Genomic DNA, 18,844 nt, shown 5'->3' with positions numbered 1-18,844 from the left:
CATTTAACACTGACCCATCCCATTAAAGGTCATCAGATTGGTTCCATTTTTCCATTAACTACTCAGAAAGAATTGACATAATTGACTGGTGAATACCATAATACCATAATATGAATACATAATCAAGCATTAATGAGATCTAGTTTGGGGGAGGTCAAAGTGAGCGAAAGATACAATGTGAGGAGGGACAGTGTCAACTGAGAAAGGTGTAGAGCCAACACCCTCCTGTATATAAAAGAAAAAATACAGTCTAGAGTTTACGCCTCTTTATGCAATCAGAGAAAGAGTTATCAATCTTTGGAGTTCTGGATTTATGGAAAATAATAGAAAGTTTGTACCTTTTCAAGTGGAGACCTAAGAATAGAGAAACCACAGATGTCCATTTTTAGAGCTTTTCTGTTTTAAAAAGGAAATGCCATATGAGTAGGTCACCTTTTTAGGTGATTACTAAACCCAAGAGATTTGGCTTATGTTACAAATTACACAGAAAAGATGCTGGCAATGATCCAAGTATCCACACAACTTTCTTTTGTTTAAATAGGGATTTAATTAAACAGAAAAGTACACCTAGTTGTCAAAGTTTCACAAGGGTAACAACTGTGCAAATAATTATGAAAAAGGTCATCATTACTGAACAATTTCAGCAAGGCCAGTAACCAACACTAGTGCAAAACTTCAACATAGAGTCAGTCATTCATATTTTAAATTTATATAGCAGCTGAATAACCTCACTGGTCTTGTTCTGAATGGGAAGTAAAGAAAGCAATAGGACAAGGGATAGGACAAGGGATAGTCCCATCCTTACACCAAGTCCTTGATAACATAACAATGTGCAAAACCCACAAATACATACAGATGTGACATTGGTAAAAATACTGAAAAGTTCGGACAAAGAGAGGACTGACTATCACTCAGTTTGGTTTGTTTTCCAGTTTAAGTCTTTCATGGGTCCTGCTAACATTTCAATAAGGACAGACGGTTATAGTTTACAAAGCCTCTAAAGGCACTGTAAATTGGGAATAGCTACAGTCTTATAACTGACTGTGAAGTCCCTCTTGCATAAGGCCTCTGCTTTTCTCTGTCATTCTCTGCTAGCAGGTGACTTAACCGTAGAGTCTGTTTTCTTCTCTGCAGGGGCATTGGCCCCTGCCTTCTTGGCAGGGGTAGTGGGTGGCTGAACTTTGCTTTTCCCGATGACCAGTTTTCTCTGTTTCTGATTGTTGCTTTGAAGGGATTTTAACCCCAGCATTTCACAATATTTATTACACTGGTGCAGGGCTTTAAACTGGTCAATGAAAGTCATGGAACAGTTGCCTTTAAAACCTTTGTACCTGTAAAGAAGGAAAGAGAAATTTTTAAATGGAGTCCTTGCCAGAAAAAACTTATTCTACCAGACTTGAAGGAGAGAAATTTATAGATAGAGGAGAAATATACAATCTATATTTAGAATAACCAGATTGTAGAGCTGGAGTGGGCAAAGATCTCAGAGGCCATCTCATTCAGGTTTCTTCTTTTACAAATAAGGGAGACAGAAATCCAGGATGGGGGTTCTATCATGTGTCACAAAGGCAGTAAACAACAGAAGCAAGTTATTAGTAACTAAGTGAAGGACAAGAACATAAATAGTGGTGAAAACAATGAATACAATGGAATTAAGGAAAAATAAAATTAGTTTTATGCAGTAAAGGTCAAACCATCTTTGACATGATATCAAAAAGAGTTCCAAGTCTTTAGCACATTTTATAATGCCATTGTATTTGCATTTTTTCTTTTATTCATATATTAGGCATAGACCATTTTGACAGAAACTTGGGTGAAATCTCAGTGGCATGTAAGTCCAATAACAAATACAAGGAATCTTTACCCTTTCTTTTTCTTCCTATCAAACTTCTTTATGAAAGGAATAATATAATTCTATTTAGAGCTGGGCAGCAGTTCAAAGATCATGCTCTAACTAATATATAGCTAAGAAAATTGAACCATAAGGATGTGAAATGATTGGTCCAAGGTCACAGAATTCCTTAGCAACAGTCGAAAGATGGGAACTCAGGCCATCTCACTCATGATTACTTGTGGTTTTTTTCTTCTTTAAAATAATATAAGAAGGTTCTCTCTGGGAGAAAGAGCAGGTTTCTCGAGGAGATTTTCTGGAGGCAGCCTTAGTATCAGTTCAGATCAATAATTACCCCAAATGCAGCCAGCTGGTAAAAATATAAATGTTATTTCTCTTTCCAAGTCTTGTCTCTTTCCTTGAGCCCCGATAGCTAGATTCTTAGAGGCCTATCTCTCTGCTTGGTTCCAAACGCTCCCTCCCAATGTCTCTAAATCCAAAGGTTTGTCCTTCAGCCTCTGCCTCTGGTTTCTTCAGCCTCCAATCCAGGTCTACTCTTCATGTAATTCTGCTGAAATCTGTTTCTTTTATACAAGAGAGAGGAATTGTGAGATACGAGAGAGAGGGATTATGGGTTTTATCCCATAGTGCTCTCTGACCTTAAGAGCTTCAAGGGAGGTGTGAATTCACAAAGTTACATAGTTAATTTTGTGAATCTCCCATACTTGTGAACTCCAATGAGTAAAAGTGTGAACATAAGCATTGTATCAATTAATTCTACTTAGTACCTTGTTTCAGGTTCTGGCCCAAAACATCAACTCTAATGAGTTAGCAGTTTGTAAAGATTCCAACAATTACAGGTTTTTTTTTTTTTCCACTCTCTCAAACCAAAGACCATTTACATTAGACTCAGTAGCCTACCCAGGATTATGGCACAGAAAACCAATTTTTAAAAATTCTGAACTTAAACACCAAATAAAATGAGCATATTGACATGCAAAACAGAATAGATAATAAAGATCATACATGATGGCTTCCCTTTCTTTTTAGATATATAAGAAAATTGAATTTGTTTCATTCAAGTTGGCTGGCTGATCTGTTTCCTTCTATACTTCATTCTGTTCTTTTGTACATGTTATAGATAATTCACTTACCTTCTTGTCTTTTTTTCTATATTATTACTAATCTCTCTCCCCCCACTATTTTTTTAAAAGAAAAGCAAATATGTAACATATGCATACAAAACAAAATATATTAGCAGGTTGGCCATATACTAAAATTATGTCTCATTTTGAAACCATCATCTTTCTCTCACAAAATGTATGGCACATTCATTATTGGTCCACATCTTCCTATGTGTCCTTTGCTACAACAAATAGAGCTGTTATAAATATTTGTATATATATATATATTTTGTTATTTCTTTGAGGTATCAGCCTAATATTGGTGTTATTGTATAAAAAGAAATATAGTTTGGTGACTTTTTGGATATGGTCCCAAATTATTTTTCCAGAAAGGCTAGATAAATTCTAGCTTCATACTAAGAATATATCCATCACTGTGCCTTTTGGTACAGTCTTTTGGTCTTTTGGTAGAATCTTGAGTAATCATAATTTTCCTTTCTTGGTGTGTGCAAATCTGGTAGCTCTGAGACAGAAACTCGGAATTTTTCTAATTAGTATTTTTCTAGGTGGGTTTTTTGGTTGTTGTTGCTTTTGTTTTTTAGTGCTGTGGAGCATTTTATATAGTTTTTTTTTGATAATTTGAATTTCTTCCTATGAGAACAGCCTATTTCTTTGACCATTTATCTTTTGGGAAATAGAACTTGTTTCTATATATTAGAATCTTTTCCTTATATACTAGATCTTTATCAGAGAAGCTGCAAAAATAGTTTTCTTGCAAATTATTTCTATACTAAAATTAGAATGATATTTGTATAAATGTTTCAATTTCATGTAATTAAAATTGTCCACTTTTTTTTCTCTGTCTCTATTGCTTTTCTGTATGAATTCTTCCCCAATCCATTTCCTTCCCTGTTCCTCTAATTTGTTTATGATGTCACTTTTTATGTCTAAGTCATGTATCCATTTGGAGCTTATTTTGGTAGATTGTACGAAATGTTGGTCTGAACCAATTTTTGGTGAATAGGGTATAGTTGGGATCTTTGGGTTTATTGAACATATTGTTTACTTGATATAGTCTCCTAAGTGTTTTTTTCCATTTTTAAAGCCATACTAACAAGTTTTAATGATTACTGATTTGTAGTAGAGTTATAGATACGATGCAGCTACGTCTCCTTATATATTCTATTTCTCTTGAGATTCTTGACCTTTATTTTTCCAGATGAATTTTGTTAAAAAAAATCAAACCCTATAAGGTAATAATTTGGTAAATTTATTGGTATAGTACTAAATAAGTAAACTAATTTAAGTAACATTGTAATTTTTATTAATATTGTTCAGGGCCAACCATAAACAGTTAATATTTCTCCAATTATTTAAATTTTCTTTTACTTCTCTAAAAGATATTTTATAATTGCATTTGTGAAACTTATATATATATATCTATTAGAAGGTAAACCTCCTTGTATTTTTGTATAATTTGCAAATGTTTTGAATGGATTTTCTTTTTCTAGCTCTTACTGCTGAGTTTTGTTGGTAGTTGATAGAAAAGCTGATGATTTAACACAGAATTATTTTGCCAGTTGTCTTAGAGATTACTGTCCTCTATAATATTCAGACTTCTTTGGGAATGAAACCAAAGTAAAGAGTCTAAGATAAAAAAAAAAGGTACTTAAAACTTGTCATGTCATAATGGGTGTCTTGGTAGATTCAACAGATATAAACCAAAACCAAGGCTTAGCAAAAATCATATGACTTAGCAATAGTCATATTGACTGACAAATTGAACTTTAGTATATTTACAAGTCAACATGAAAATGACTTTTTATTTTATATCCTTACTCTGTTTTTACTTGGCATCTTCAATCCTTGGCTAACACCTTAATATGCCATAGAAAATATTCTGTTCCTGCATGTCCAAAGAGCTATAAAATTGTACATTTTCTTAGATCCAGCTGTGTTACTACTAGGTCTATATCTGAAAGAAATGGCAAAAGAGGGAGAAGGACTCACATGTGCAAAAGTGTTGATAGCAGCTCCTTTTATAGTAGCAAGGAACTGGAAATTGAATGGATGCCCATCATCTGGGGAATGCCTGAATAAGTTATGATGCATGCATTAAATGGAATATTATTGTTCTAAAAGAAGTGATGAGCAGGTTGATTTCAGAAAAGCCTACAAGTGAAGTGAACAGAACTAGGAGAACACTGTACACAGTATCAGCAAAATTATGTGATAATCAAATGTGATGGACTTGGATCAATGTAGTGATTCAAGACAATTCCAATAGACTTGAGATGGAAAATGCCATCTATATCCAGAGAGAGAATTATGAAGAATGAATGTGGATCTAAGCATTTTCACCCTTTTATTGTTGTTGTTTGTTTGCTTTTTCTTATCTCCCTTTTGGTCTGCTTTTTCTTGAATAACATGACTGACAAATATGGAAATATGTTTTAAAAGATTGCATATATTTAGTTTATATCAGATTTCTTGCTGTCTTGGGGGGATAAGGGAGAGAGGGAGGAAAATTTGGAACACAAAGTTTTACAAAAATGAACGTTGAAAACTATCTTTACATGTCTTTGGAAAAATAAAATACTATTGAGATAAAAAAAAGTCTTCAGTTCCTGAACTATGAAAGTAGAATGGGCTGCCTTGTGAGGTAATAAGTTATGTTATGCATCACTGGGGATCTTTAAGCAGAGGTTAAATATTCATTGTTTTCAATATTTTTGAAAGACTTTTAGAACATCAAAACTTGCTACTCACAATAGGAATAGCAAGCATTCTGAATTTCTTGTCATTTAGGTGTATTAAATTGCCCAGTGTTCTGGGAGCAACTGGAGTCTACCTTTACTCTCTAAACTTGAATTGATAACCGTGGAAATCAAGGCAATGTAGCTAGACCTGAGAAAATTTGAGGGCAAATAACTAAAAGTAACTGTCAGAGCAGTAGCTTTTTGGAGAAGATTTTAAAATACATTCTCTGTGGTTCCTTGCAACTAACCACAGAACCACAAAATCTCATCATTATGTGAAAATAGAAATCCAGTGCTAGCCTGGAATTGTAGATAGAGCCACACTAAGAGCTGAATTCAAATTCTGACTCTTCTCTAGCATGTTTCATCAAAACTGTAGCTTTGTCTTGTAGGCATCTTCCAACTGTATTTGCTGACAAAAGAATGTGTTTTGTCATCTTATTGTAATTATTTCAGCCATTGTTTACTGTGATGAAAGAAGAAGTATTTCTTCAATGGGGTGTGGCTTTTCATTTTTGCAGATTAAATACAGAATGTCATAAGGTTCTAGGCACTTAAAAGATTCAGCAAAATTTCATAAAGTACACAATTATCACATCAGTTTAAACATGGTTGAAGTTTTTCTTTATGAATGCTTAGATTCAAAATGTCTTTTGATTTTGATCCATGTCTTTGGTTATTATCTCCATGGCACAATACATTCTAGGGTGACATTCAGTGTAACAGTGTATGTTAAGCTGTATTTCAAATACTCTTTTTGCAAATTTTGAATTGACAACTTCTTGTCAAATTTGATTAGCTCATTATTGGTTTTCCCTTATAATTCAGGGGAATGACCTTTGTGAATCACACCACCTGTCTGGGGCTTCCTTTGCTGTTTTGAAAAATGAAGGAGTTGATACTATAGAGAGGACTGTATCAAATACGGTCTGTCAATTCCATCTAAAAACATAGGGGAGAGGAACCTAGCTCTCACCAAGAAAAAAGCAAAATAAAACATATAAACAAAAAATGCCCCAAAATGTTGAACTCAATGGTCTCTTCTTATATCACTCATGATATCATTGGTGCTCTTAGAAAACAAAGGACAAAACAACAATAATCTTGTGTGACTTGGATTCAAGCCTTGGTGTTATCATGTACTATATCCTGAATTTGGGCTAAAAACATTTTTTTTAAAAAAGCAGCCACAATTGCATAAGTATTTTTTTTTAAAGAAAGGCATGGCTAGAAAGTTGCTCATGTGAAAGTGAACTACAGGCTCCAAATGAATCAGCAACATAATGTGGTGTGATCTCTTTCTTCCAAGGTTCAAGGCATTTCTATTTCAGGAAGCAGGCTCTACTTATGGGTTAGAATGAGGTTCAAAATAGCAGGCTTTTTACTGCTTCCTCCACCTTTTGAACAATGAAATTCTCAGCAAGGCAGGTCCCCAGTTGGTCAGTGATTCTGTTTTTAGCAGAATGTCTGCTTCAGCAGATGCTTAAATAGCTGAATTCCCCCAGTGTGACAGGGCAGCCAGAAAAACTCCTGCAATCTCAGTCTACGTAAATAGAATAAAGATGTCCAAAGTGAGAGAGGTGGTAAGTCAACTGTACTCTCTCTGCTCATGTCAGACCACATCTGGAGTTCTGTGTGCACTTGGGGAGCTATAATTAGGTAGAATGTGGAAAAGCTGGACTGTATCCAGGGAGGGCAACCAAAATGGATTAAAGACTCAGACCTGTGTGAAGATAAAGGAATACGGCCTGCTTAATCTAGGGGAGAATACAAGGTGGAATATGATGATAGACCTCAAACCTCTTGCCATATAGATAGCTCTCCTGCTCTTGTCTCTTGATGGAAGAATTAAGCCCAATAGGTAGGATATATATATAGAGAGAAAGATTCTGAGTTAATGTAAGGGACAATTTCCCTAATAATTAGAGCTTCACTAAATATGCATTGCTTTGGGGATGGAGTAAGTAGTGAATTCCCCATCACTAGAAGTCTTTTATGTGGTTACTGCATGACTAATTGTGAGGGTTGTTATATAGGAGGTTTGTGGTTTGGGCTGGGGCTACATGAGCCCACCCTTCCAAAGCCTACAACTCTATGATTTTGGATGCGTGATTCTGAGTATTTTCCTCAATAAGGATAATAACAACATATTTTACAAGGCTGTGGAAATTAGATGTGAATGTATCCAAAGGGCTTTTTACCCCTACATGCCATATAGTCCAATAACAATTTGTTACAGATAAGAAAACTGAGGCCTGGGGAGGTGAGAGGTACCTTGCCTAAAGCCATTATCCTTGTTTATTTGTTTTTTTTAATAATAACTTTTTATTTTCAAAATATATGCAAAGATATTCTTCAACATGCACGCTCTCATAACCTTGTGTTCCAAATTTTCTCTTTCTTCCTTCCATCTTCACCTTTCCATCCCCTCCCTTAGATGGCAAGTAATCCAATATATGATAAATATGTACAAATCTTCTATACATATTTCCACAACTATCATACTGCACAAAAAAAATCAGACCAAAAAGGAAAGAAAATGAGAAAGAAAAGAAAAAGCAAGCAAACAACAAAAAGGTGAAAATACTATGTTGTGATCTATATTCAGTCCCTACAGTCCTCTCTGTATGCAGATGGCTCTCTCCATCACAAATCTGTTAGAATTGGCCTGAATCATCTTATAGTTGAAAAGAGCCGTGTTCATTAGAATTGATTGTTGCATAATTTTGTTGTTGCAGTGTACAATGTTCTCTTGGTTCTACTTACTTCACTTAGCATCAGTTCATGTAAGTCTCTCCAGGCCTCTCTGAAACCATCCTGTTGGTCATTTCTTCTAGGACAATAATATTCCATAACATTCATATACCATAACTTAATCAGCCATTCTCCAACTGAGGGGCATCTACTCTGTTTCCAAGCCATTATTCTTGTTACTGAAAGAAGCAGACTAAGACCACAGTCCATCATTCTTCCCATTAGATAAGGAGGCCAATTTTTTTCCCTAAAATGCACTTGTGGGGAAGTGGATCCAAAATGTCAGAACAAAGAGAAGAAATCACCAAGTTTTCCCATAGTCTCATCCAAATACCTTTAAATAATGACTCTAAATAAATTTTAGACCATCAAGACCCTCAAAACCACAAAAGACAGAATGGAACACTTTTTCAGCCAAAGGACTCTTGGAAGTTCGGCAAGTAGGATCTGTCGCAATGGGTGGGTCTGGAGCACAATCACAGTTTAGGTTGGGCCAGTACAGCCCAGGTCCCAAGAAAGCAGGAGTTGATAGTGAGGCCTCTGAATTGGCAGCAGTGGCAGCGACCTCTAGACTTCTCAGGCCACAGAGGCCGAGGACAACTCAACAAGAAAGGTTTGGCATACTAGGGTGTGAGGGGAGCCCCAGATCAGGATTGGGCTTTGGGAGCCACTGAATCAACAGCAAGGGCAGCAGCACTGAGGTAGGGGTAATGACATGGCCAACAGAGACAGTGGTGATACAGTGGTGGCACAGTGGTGGCTTCTGGAGATCTCAGAACACAAATGGGCCTGGAACAGATTGTCAGAGGGAGATTTCAGGCATCTCTCTGCTGGCATTATGGGAGGAACTCAGTTGCTTTGCCCATAGGCAGATCTAGGTAGCAATGCTGACAGTACATGTCCACAGCAGGATCTCTGAAAATAGCTGCATAAAACCCATGAAATTTGGAACATTACACTTTCCATCCTGGAAACAGAGCCCTACTTTAATAAAGTGTTACAAGCCAAGTAATAGGCTAGAGAAATAAGCAAACAACAGAAAAAGATTCTGACCATAGAAAGCTACTATGGTGACAAGGAAGGTCAAAATACACACTCAGAAGATAAAAAAATCAAAGCTCCTATATCCAAAGCTCAAAAAAAAAAAAAAATAAGAGTTGGTTTTGGATCATGGAAGAGCTCAAACCGAATTCTGAAAATCAAGTATGAGATATAGAGGAAATGAAAGTGATGCAAGGAAGTATAAAAATGGCCAAATGGGAAAGGTGGTACAAAAGTTCACTGAGGAAAATAATTACTTAAAAATTAGAATTGAGCAAATGAAAGCTAATGATTTTATGAGAAATCAAGAAAAAATACAACAAAACTAAGAGAATGAAAAAATAGAAAAAAATGTGGAATTATTATCTCACTATAAAAAACAACTGACTGGAAAATAGCTCCAGGAAACATAATTTAAAGATTATTGGCCCACCCTAAAGCCATGATCAAAAAAAAGAGCCTGAATATCATCTTTCAAGAAATTATCAAGGAAAACTGTCCTGATATTCTAGAACCAGAAGGTAAAATAGAAATTGAAAGAATACACTGCTCACCTCCTAAAAGAGATGCCAAAATGAAAACTCTCAGGAATAGTGTAGATCAAGGAGAATTCCTAGATTTAGGAGAAAATATTGCAAGCATTAAGAAAGAATTGAAGTATAATAGAGTCACAATCAGGATAACACAAGATTTAGCAGCTTCTGTGTCAAAGGATTTGAGGACTTGGAATATGATACCCTGGAGAGCAATGGAACTAGGATTACAACCAAGAATCATATACCCAGCAAAACTGAGTATAATACTTCAGGGGAAAAGTTGGTTATTCAATAAAATAGAGGATTTTCAAGCATTCATGATGAAAAGACCAGAGCTGAATAGAAAATGTGATTTTCAAATACAGGACTCAGGAGAAGCATAAGGAGGTATTCAGGAAAGGGAAATCATATGGGACTTAACAAGATTTATCATTTTACATGAGAAGATATTTGTAACTCACAAGAACTTTTCATCATGGCAGATAGAAGGAGTATATACAGACAGAGGGATCAGGTGTGAGTTGAATATGAAGGGATCGTAATTAAAAAATAAAACCAAGGGATGAGAGGGGAATGTACTTGGAGAAAGAGAAAAGGAGAGGTAAAAAGGCATAAATTATTTGCCATAAATGAGGCAAAAAAGCACTTTTACAATGAAGAGGAAGAGGAGGATGAGAGAGAGAGAGTGAGTGAACCTTAACTGTCATCAGAATTTGCTCAAGAAGAAGTATCATACACATTACACCTCAGTATGGGTATAGAAATCTATCTTTCCCTGTAGGAAAATAGGAGGGGGAAGGAGATTAGAAAGGAGGAAAAGTGATGGAAGAGTGAGCACATTAAGGGAGAGGCTGGTCAAAAGAAGACACTTTTGAGGAGGAACAGGGTGTAAGGAAAGAGAATAGAATAAACAGGGGAATATAAAATTAGCAATAGTATGAAAAGAATTTTGAAACTAAAATGCATGGGATTTGTTAATGAACACTGATTAAGTCCACATAGGTTTTTTTCTGTGTAATTTGTTCACCTTTTGACTGAACTTTTGCAGTAGCTTACTTAATTAGTCTCTCTATCTCTGATCTTTCTCTTCCGTATAGAACATCTAAAGGGATATTTCTAAAGCATAGATCTCTCCATGTCCTTTCTCTGTTCAATAAACTCCAATGGTTCCCTCTTATCTCTAACTTCAAACACTAGGATTTTAATCCTCTCATAACCTAAGGCCAACCTATCTTCATTTTATTATACACAATTCTTCTTCATGATCTCTGTTAAACTTGTCAACTTACTATTCCTCACATATGACCTTTTCTTCCATCTCTGTGTATGTAAACAGGTCATTTTTTCTAATCCTACAAAGGTCTTTCTCATCACCTCATGCCTTAGTTTTCTTCAAAGCTCAAATTAAACACTCTCACAAATATTCTTTTTTTATCCCTGAGATGCTAGTGCCCCTTGTCCAATGGCTTGTGGTTATACAATGTATATGTGTGTGTGTGTGTGTGTGTGTGTGTGTGTGTGTGTGTGTGTGTGCATGTTGACTTCTCCACTGTTCTAGAGGCTCCTTTGGACCAGGGGTATTTTGAGAATAACTTTATCTTTAACAAGATAACTTTTTGTTAAAGTGCTATGTAAACATCAGTTGCTACCATTACTGGAATGATCTGGTAACTTTTTTTTTATTCATCTGAATTAGTAATATCTCTGATAGACTTCCAGCTCTCCAGGGCAGTAGCTACAGCTGTTTAAGTGTGGTAAGGCACTTAATACAGTCTCACATACAGGCAAGAAACAATTTTTAGGCTTGGGAGGAATGACAGTGAGCTAAAGCATCTGGCTACTTTCATTCCATAGCTAAACTGACTAAAGAACTCTAGCTAAATTCAATTTATTTCTGGGAGACAGAAAGATCAAACAATCCTAGAAAGGATAGGGTCTGGAGACTGCTTTCTTCACCATGCAATATGAGCTGAGCTTTAGACAATTATGGGCATGACAAGTTTCTTTCAGCTCTGAAGCTGAAGCACCAAGGCATATCATCATCTTGACATGTTTGTTATAATTTTTCCTCTCCCTACCTCTTCTTCTCCACACCCTATGTACCTCAGGCCAACAAATACGTCTTCTCCTCTGGGAGGCTGCATTCCATTGTCTTATAAAAGATGGTTGCATATGTTCCAGAAACCACACTCATTTGTTGAAGAAAAAATCAACAGAATGGAGGGCGATTAATCTGGCGGAATGAAAGATCCAGCTGTCTCCTTACTTCATTTTTACATCTCTATCTTCTATTTGAGGGGACCAGAGAGGGAAGTTGAAATGTCAGCATGTCCATTTCTCTACTGTGCTCCAGGACTCCCTGGCAGGATGTGAAGCCTCTTGGGACCTCCTGTGTTTGTCAGAACCATGATGGAAAGCATAATCCCATTCTCTACTGAGGAAAGGTCTTTGATGGATAACACAGATTCCATGGCTTCTTACTCATACTCCAAATGTAATGCACACAGGCTAGTACTGATGTTTATACACATGCAAATAGGGACAAGGGAAGAAACATTCATGCTCATCCATGCTGTGAATGCCTTAGGGCTGCTAAAAACATAGGCAGTCCTGGAAATGACCACGGGAAACATAACAATAATAATTCACCATATTATAATTCCCCTGAGACAATGCTGATGGATCTCTGCAGTGGACTATCAGATCTGTGTGTGGGTAATGGGTTCGTTGGGACTATGTATTTTTGTTCTCATGGAAACAGAAGAATGTCCTTGAGAGTGATTCTAGGTCTGTCCTCTGAGGACCAGTGTATATATGTGTGATGTATGTATCAATGGATATGTACATGTACACACACATACACATATATATACATATGTGCATCTACAGATACGCACACACACTTAAAAGGAAATAATAGGTATAGTACATTCCAAGTTTAGTTTTGTTCATAGATAGCAATATTTACTGAATTCCTTCTGTCTGGATATTATTTGCCCAATCCTTAATAATACAGACTAATACCTTAACTAGACTTCTCCTCTTTATTTATTTATTTATTTATTTATTTATTATTTTTGAAAATGGAGCTGTCATTAGCCCAAGCAATCCTTTTACTTATAAATAGTCACAATAGTCAAGGAGTAGAAAGGGATTGAGGCCAGTCATTTCATCTGTCTCATGAGGATCTCAGTTTCTATAGCTGTAAAAATTGGTATTTGAACTGAATGATTTCTGAGGCTTTGTCTGGCTCAAGTCTGTGATCCTATGCACAGATCCAATTCACTTTGCCATAGTGGCTCTTCCAAATCTTTGCTTTCCCTCCCTATCAGATTCATATCCATATTATCCATACCTCTTCCTTGTCAGGAAATAATCTCTCCTCATATTTCAGTGAGAAAACAAAAGGCATTTGCCATGATCATCTTGTCTCTTATTCTACATCTCAAACTCCTTTATACCATCCCTCATTTTCTCTTCCTTTGGTCTATTTCAAATAAAAAAGCAGTCCTTCTCTTCCAAAAGCAACTCTTTGGTTCATCTCATCTCCTTCCATCTACTTTGACAGATTGTCCCATAATCATCCTTTTTGTCAAACTCTTCCTGTCTACTGTCTCCTTCCCAATAAACAGGCCAGGTTTCCCTCATCCCTTAAAATAAAAAGCTTTCCAACAAATTGGGAAAACATTTTTACAGTTAAAGATTCTGATAAAGGTCTCATTTCCAAGAGAATTGACTCAAATTTATAAGAAATCAAGCTATTCTCCAATTGATAAATGGTCAAAGGATATGAACAGACAATTTGCAGATGATGAAATTGAAACTATTATCACTCATATGAAAGAGTGTTCCAAATCATTATTGATCAGAGAAATGCAAATTAAGACAACTCTGAGATACCACTACACACCTGTCAGATTGGCTAAGATGACAGGAAAAAATAATGATGAATGTTGGAGGGGATGTAGGAAAACTGGGACACTGACGCATTGTTGGTGGAGTTGTGAACGAATCCAACCATTCTAGAGAGCAATCTGGAATTATGCCCCAAAAGTTATCAAACTGTGCATACCCTTTGATCCAGCAGTGTTACTTCTGGGCTTATATCCCAAAGAGATACTAAAGAAGGGAAAGGGACCTGTATGTGCCAAAATGTTTGTGGCAGCCCTGTTTGTAGTGGCTAGAAACTGGAAAATGAATGGATGCCCATCAATTGGAAAACGGCTGGGTAAATTGTGGTATATGAATGTTATGGAATATTATTGTTCTGTAAGGAATGACCAGCAGGATGAATACAGGAGACTTACATGAACTGATGCTGAGTGAAATGAGCAGAACCAGGAGATCATTATATACTTCAACAACGATACTATATGAGGATGGTTTCTGATGGAAGTGGATTTCTTTGACAAAGAGACCTAACTCAGTTTCAATTGATAAATGATGGACAGAAGTAGCTACACCCAAAGAAAGAACACTGGGAAATGAATATAAACTATTTGCATTTTTGTTTTTCTTCCCGGGTTATTTTTACCTTCTGAATCCAATTCTTCCTGTGCAACAAGAGAACTGTTCAGTTCTGCAAACATATATTGTATCTAGGATATACTGCAACATATTTAACATATATAAGACTGCTTGCCATCTAGGGGAGGGGGGGGAGGGAAGGAGAGGAAAAATCAGAACAGAAGCGAGTACAAGGGATAATGTAAAAAATTACCCTGGCATGGGTTCTGTTAATAAAAAGTTATTATATAAAATAATGATAATAATAAAATAAAAAAATAAAAATAAATAAAAAGCTTTCACTTCATCCTAGCAACCCTTTATTTTCCTATAATTATTCTCTTCACAGCCAAACACTAGAAAAAGCTACTTATATTTTTTTGTTTTCTCCACATCTTCCACCAGACTCTTGCAAACTGACTTCTAATCTCATCATTTAATTGAAGTTACTCTCTCCAAGGGCTGCTAAGTGGCACAGTAGCTAGAACATTAGTTCTGAAGTCAGGAAGACTTATCTATCTTTCTGAGTTCAAATCTGATCTCAAAGACTTTGTAGCTGTGTTTCTCTGGACATGTCACCTAACCTTGTTTACCTCAGTTTCCTTATCTGTAAGACAAGCTAAAGAAAGAAATGGCAAAGCCATTCTAGTGTCTTTGCCAAGAAAACCCTTAATGGAGTCATGAAGAGTTGGACATGACTCAACAACTCGCTCCAAAATTCTTTGTCATCATTATTTTCACTTTTGGGGAGTATTTTTTCCTTTTTGTTCTGTTTCTTTTTTCACAATATAACTAATATAGAAAAGTGTTTTACATGACTGTATATATACAACCTATATCAAACTGCTTACCAATTTAGGGAGGAAGAAGAGGAGGAAGGAAAGAAAAGAGAAAATTTGGAACTCAAAATTTTACTGAAAAAAATGAATGTTAAATTTGTCTTTACATGTAATTGGAAAAAATAAGATAATTAAAATGAAAATTATTTGTAAAAAGTTCTTTATTGCCAAGTCTAATTGACCTTTTCTCAGTCTTCCACTTTCTTGGTCCCTCTTCAGGTTGACATTATTGACTACATTCTCCTGCAAGATATTTTCTAGTTCTTACCTGGTTCTCCTCCTACTTGGCAGTTCCTTAGTTTCCTTTATTTGATCATAATTTATGTCTTGCCTACTTTGTATGGATCTATCCTAAGGTCCTTTTTTCTTATCTTTCTATAACCTTTCTTGATGATTCCATAAGTTCCTGTGAATTCTATCTCTATGAAAACAACTCCCAGAACTGATTATCCAATCCAAATCTCTCCTAAGATAGCTAAGTGGTTCAGTAGATAAAGCACTAAATCTGGAATCAGGGAGAGCTGAATTTAAATCCTACCTTGGATACTCTTTAAATGTGTAACTCTGGGAAAGTTGCTTACACTCTCTGCCTCAGGGTCTTCATCTGTAAAATGACAATGGAAATGGCATTTACTTTCCCAAAAAGCTGTGAGAATAAAATGAGATGATATTTAAAAAGGGCTTTGCAAACTTTAAAGCATTCTATAAATATTAGCTGTTATTATTAGTTAACTATTATCCTGAACTCTTTTCATCTGTCATCAGTTGTCTTTTGGATATTTCTAACCAGATCTCAAGCTCAGCATGTTGGAAGCAAAATTCATTATATTTTCCCTTACATCTCTTCCTAAATTCCTTATTTTTGTCAATGAATCCCTCCTTCTCGAAGTCATTCTGGTTCACACCAGAAGAATAATACTCAGCTCTTTATTCCTTCTCACCTCACATAACTAACCAGTTGACGAATCTTGTAACTTTTACTTCCACAACATCTGCAGCATCACTCCCCTTCTGTCCACTCACAGAAGTGTTACTCAGGTCCAGGCTTTTATAACTTCTCTGCTGGACTACTATAATAACCTTTTGATTTATCTCCTGGCCTCATCTCATCTCTTTCCTTCTTTGATTCACATTCCATACAGTAGTTTAGGTGATACTCCTAAAACACGGTTGTGGCCATGAGACTCCCCTTGCCTCAGTCTTCCTGTTGTCTCTAGGAGAAAATAGCATCTGATTTTTATTCAGTGCTCTTCATAATTTGACTTCAATTTACTGTTCCAGGCTCATTACATTCTACTCTCCTTCCTACACTGAACATTTCAGCCAGATTTGCTTGTCCATCTCTGATGTCCATGCTTCTGCAAAAGCTCTCACTCCTCCCTAGAATGCATCTTCTCCTCCCTTCATAGAATAGCCAACTTCATTCAAAGTGCAATTCAGATGCCACCTATTTCACACAAAAGGCCTCTACTGATATCTCCAAGGGTTAATATCCCCATTGCTTTATGTTAACCATCTATTTTACATTTCTTCTTAAGTGCATAAATTGTTTCTTCCCATTAGAATGAAAGTTCCTTGAAGTTAGAAGCTAGTTTTTCCCTTTAATATTTTATCCCTAGAGCCTGTGCATATTAGGTCTAAGCACAGTAAATGCTTGTTGATCAATTGATTCATGAGCGTTCCTCTTTGAGCTTCTCTTCAGCTTTCCCTACAGTAATCCTATAAAGTAGGTAGTATAAGTATTAGTATGCTCATTTTACAGATAGGAGAATTGAAACAGCAAGGTTAAGTTTCCTGCTCAGCCATTTCCCAATTGATAAATCATCAAAATATATGAACTATTCCAAAATATAAAATTATGAATATCCTTTGACCTACCAATAGCACTACTAGGCATGAATCTCAAAAGAGAATAAAAAAAGGAAAAGAGCCTGTATATACAAAAATATTCATAGAAGTTCTTTTTTCGGGACAAAGAATTGGACATTGAGGGGAGGCCCATCAATTGGGGAATGGCTGAATAAACTGTGATATGTGGTTATGAAACAATTGTATTGTTCTTTAGGAAATGATGAGCAGATGTTCTCAGAAAAACCTGAAAAGTCTTCCCATGAGCTCAAGCAAAGTGAAATGTACTGTGTGCAAAGTAATAGCAATGTTATGGGATGATCAACTGTGAATGATTTTGCTATTCTCAGCAGTACAAAGAACCAAGATTACTCTGAATGACTTATAGAGAAAAATACTATCCATACTCAGAGAAAAAACTGATTGTGTCTGAATACAGATTGAAGCATATTCATTTTGTTTTTTTTCTTTGTTCTTCTTGAGGACTTTTTTTGGGGAGTGGGGTTCTTTCACAACATGACTTTTATGGAAATGTTTTACATAGCTTCACATGTGCCTACTTAATGGGGGATAGAAAAACCCCTAGTGCTGGATGTTCTGGCTGGTATCTTGCCTTCCCATCATTGTTCTGATAAATCATCACAATGAGCTCATGTAAGTCTTATGATCCTTAAGAACTAGTTCTAACCCCTATAGGTTTGATTATCATAGAAAACCTATAATTGCAAGTTCTGAGAATCTTTTTCCTTTATCTGAGGGAAAAGACAATATTTCCCATGAAGTTCTGGTCCTCAAAGATAGGTTAGATTGACTTGCTTAAGACAGTAATAATTTTTGAAACTGTGTAACTCTACAAGGTCTGTATCAACAAGGTGGTAGAGACTTCTAGGGAGAAGAAAAAGGGAGCCATATGGAGAATTTTTTTATGGCAGTGCTTGGGGAATAAGGAACAGTAGCAATGAAGCCTGACTTTTGACTGCTAAGGGTAAGGTGAGTTGAGTGGAGCACCTCTTGCTGTTACTAGGTTGGCTGAAAGTAGCAAATATTCTAAGTAGGAAATCAAATATTGACCAAGTGTCACAGGAATGAATTTTTCCAACTCTCAATCCAGAAAGAAACATCTTTCATGCTTTCACCACACTCTGAACATGAGTCTCACAGGAAACTATCCTGGGATCAAAATCTAATTCCCAGAGTGAGTGCTGAGAGAAGTGTTCTTCCTATTCTTTTTTAAAATTATTTTAGTCTTGATGAAATGCTTTAGTTTGAAGTTCCTCATCTGTTATGCTATCTTCATAAAAACTGAATTTTAGAAGATTTTGGACTTCTTCAGTTAAGCTGGAATAGGGACTCAATACAAATAAAATGCGCTTATCCAAATACCATATCTGGAGTTGAGTACCATGCAGACTGCTTTATGTGTGTTTATATATCTTCCTTTGGTTCATTCCATTAAGCTTGATCTCAAAAGGGTGTTTCCTGCTTGTATGTTTCTATGAGAACAAAAGAACAAAGTATTCAGTTTTTTTGAAGAGGGTACCTTTTGATGGATTGTGGCCCTCAACATGAGCTAATTTAACTTGTATCTCTAAAATTCCTTTGCCTC

The 18,844-nt window shown here is 36.0% G+C and overlaps 1 protein-coding gene across 1 annotated transcript in view; it reads right to left on the bottom strand.

Moving 5' to 3' along the window:
• Nucleotides 1-523: 523 nt before the first annotated feature.
• The window catches only part of ALPK2 (alpha kinase 2), a 155,256-nt gene continuing 136,935 nt past the window's right edge, over nucleotides 524-18,844 (bottom strand). Inside the window, exon 12 of the mRNA XM_051973263.1 lies at nucleotides 524-1,331. Coding sequence (XP_051829223.1) covers nucleotides 1,082-1,331 — 250 coding nt within the window. The 3' untranslated portion in view covers nucleotides 524-1,081. The remainder of the gene's footprint in view (nucleotides 1,332-18,844) is intronic.

Source organism: Antechinus flavipes, chromosome 1, assembly GCF_016432865.1.
Source record: "Antechinus flavipes isolate AdamAnt ecotype Samford, QLD, Australia chromosome 1, AdamAnt_v2, whole genome shotgun sequence".
Lineage (NCBI taxonomy): Eukaryota > Metazoa > Chordata > Mammalia > Dasyuromorphia > Dasyuridae > Antechinus > Antechinus flavipes.
This window is presented reverse-complemented; position numbering and strand designations above follow the sequence as displayed.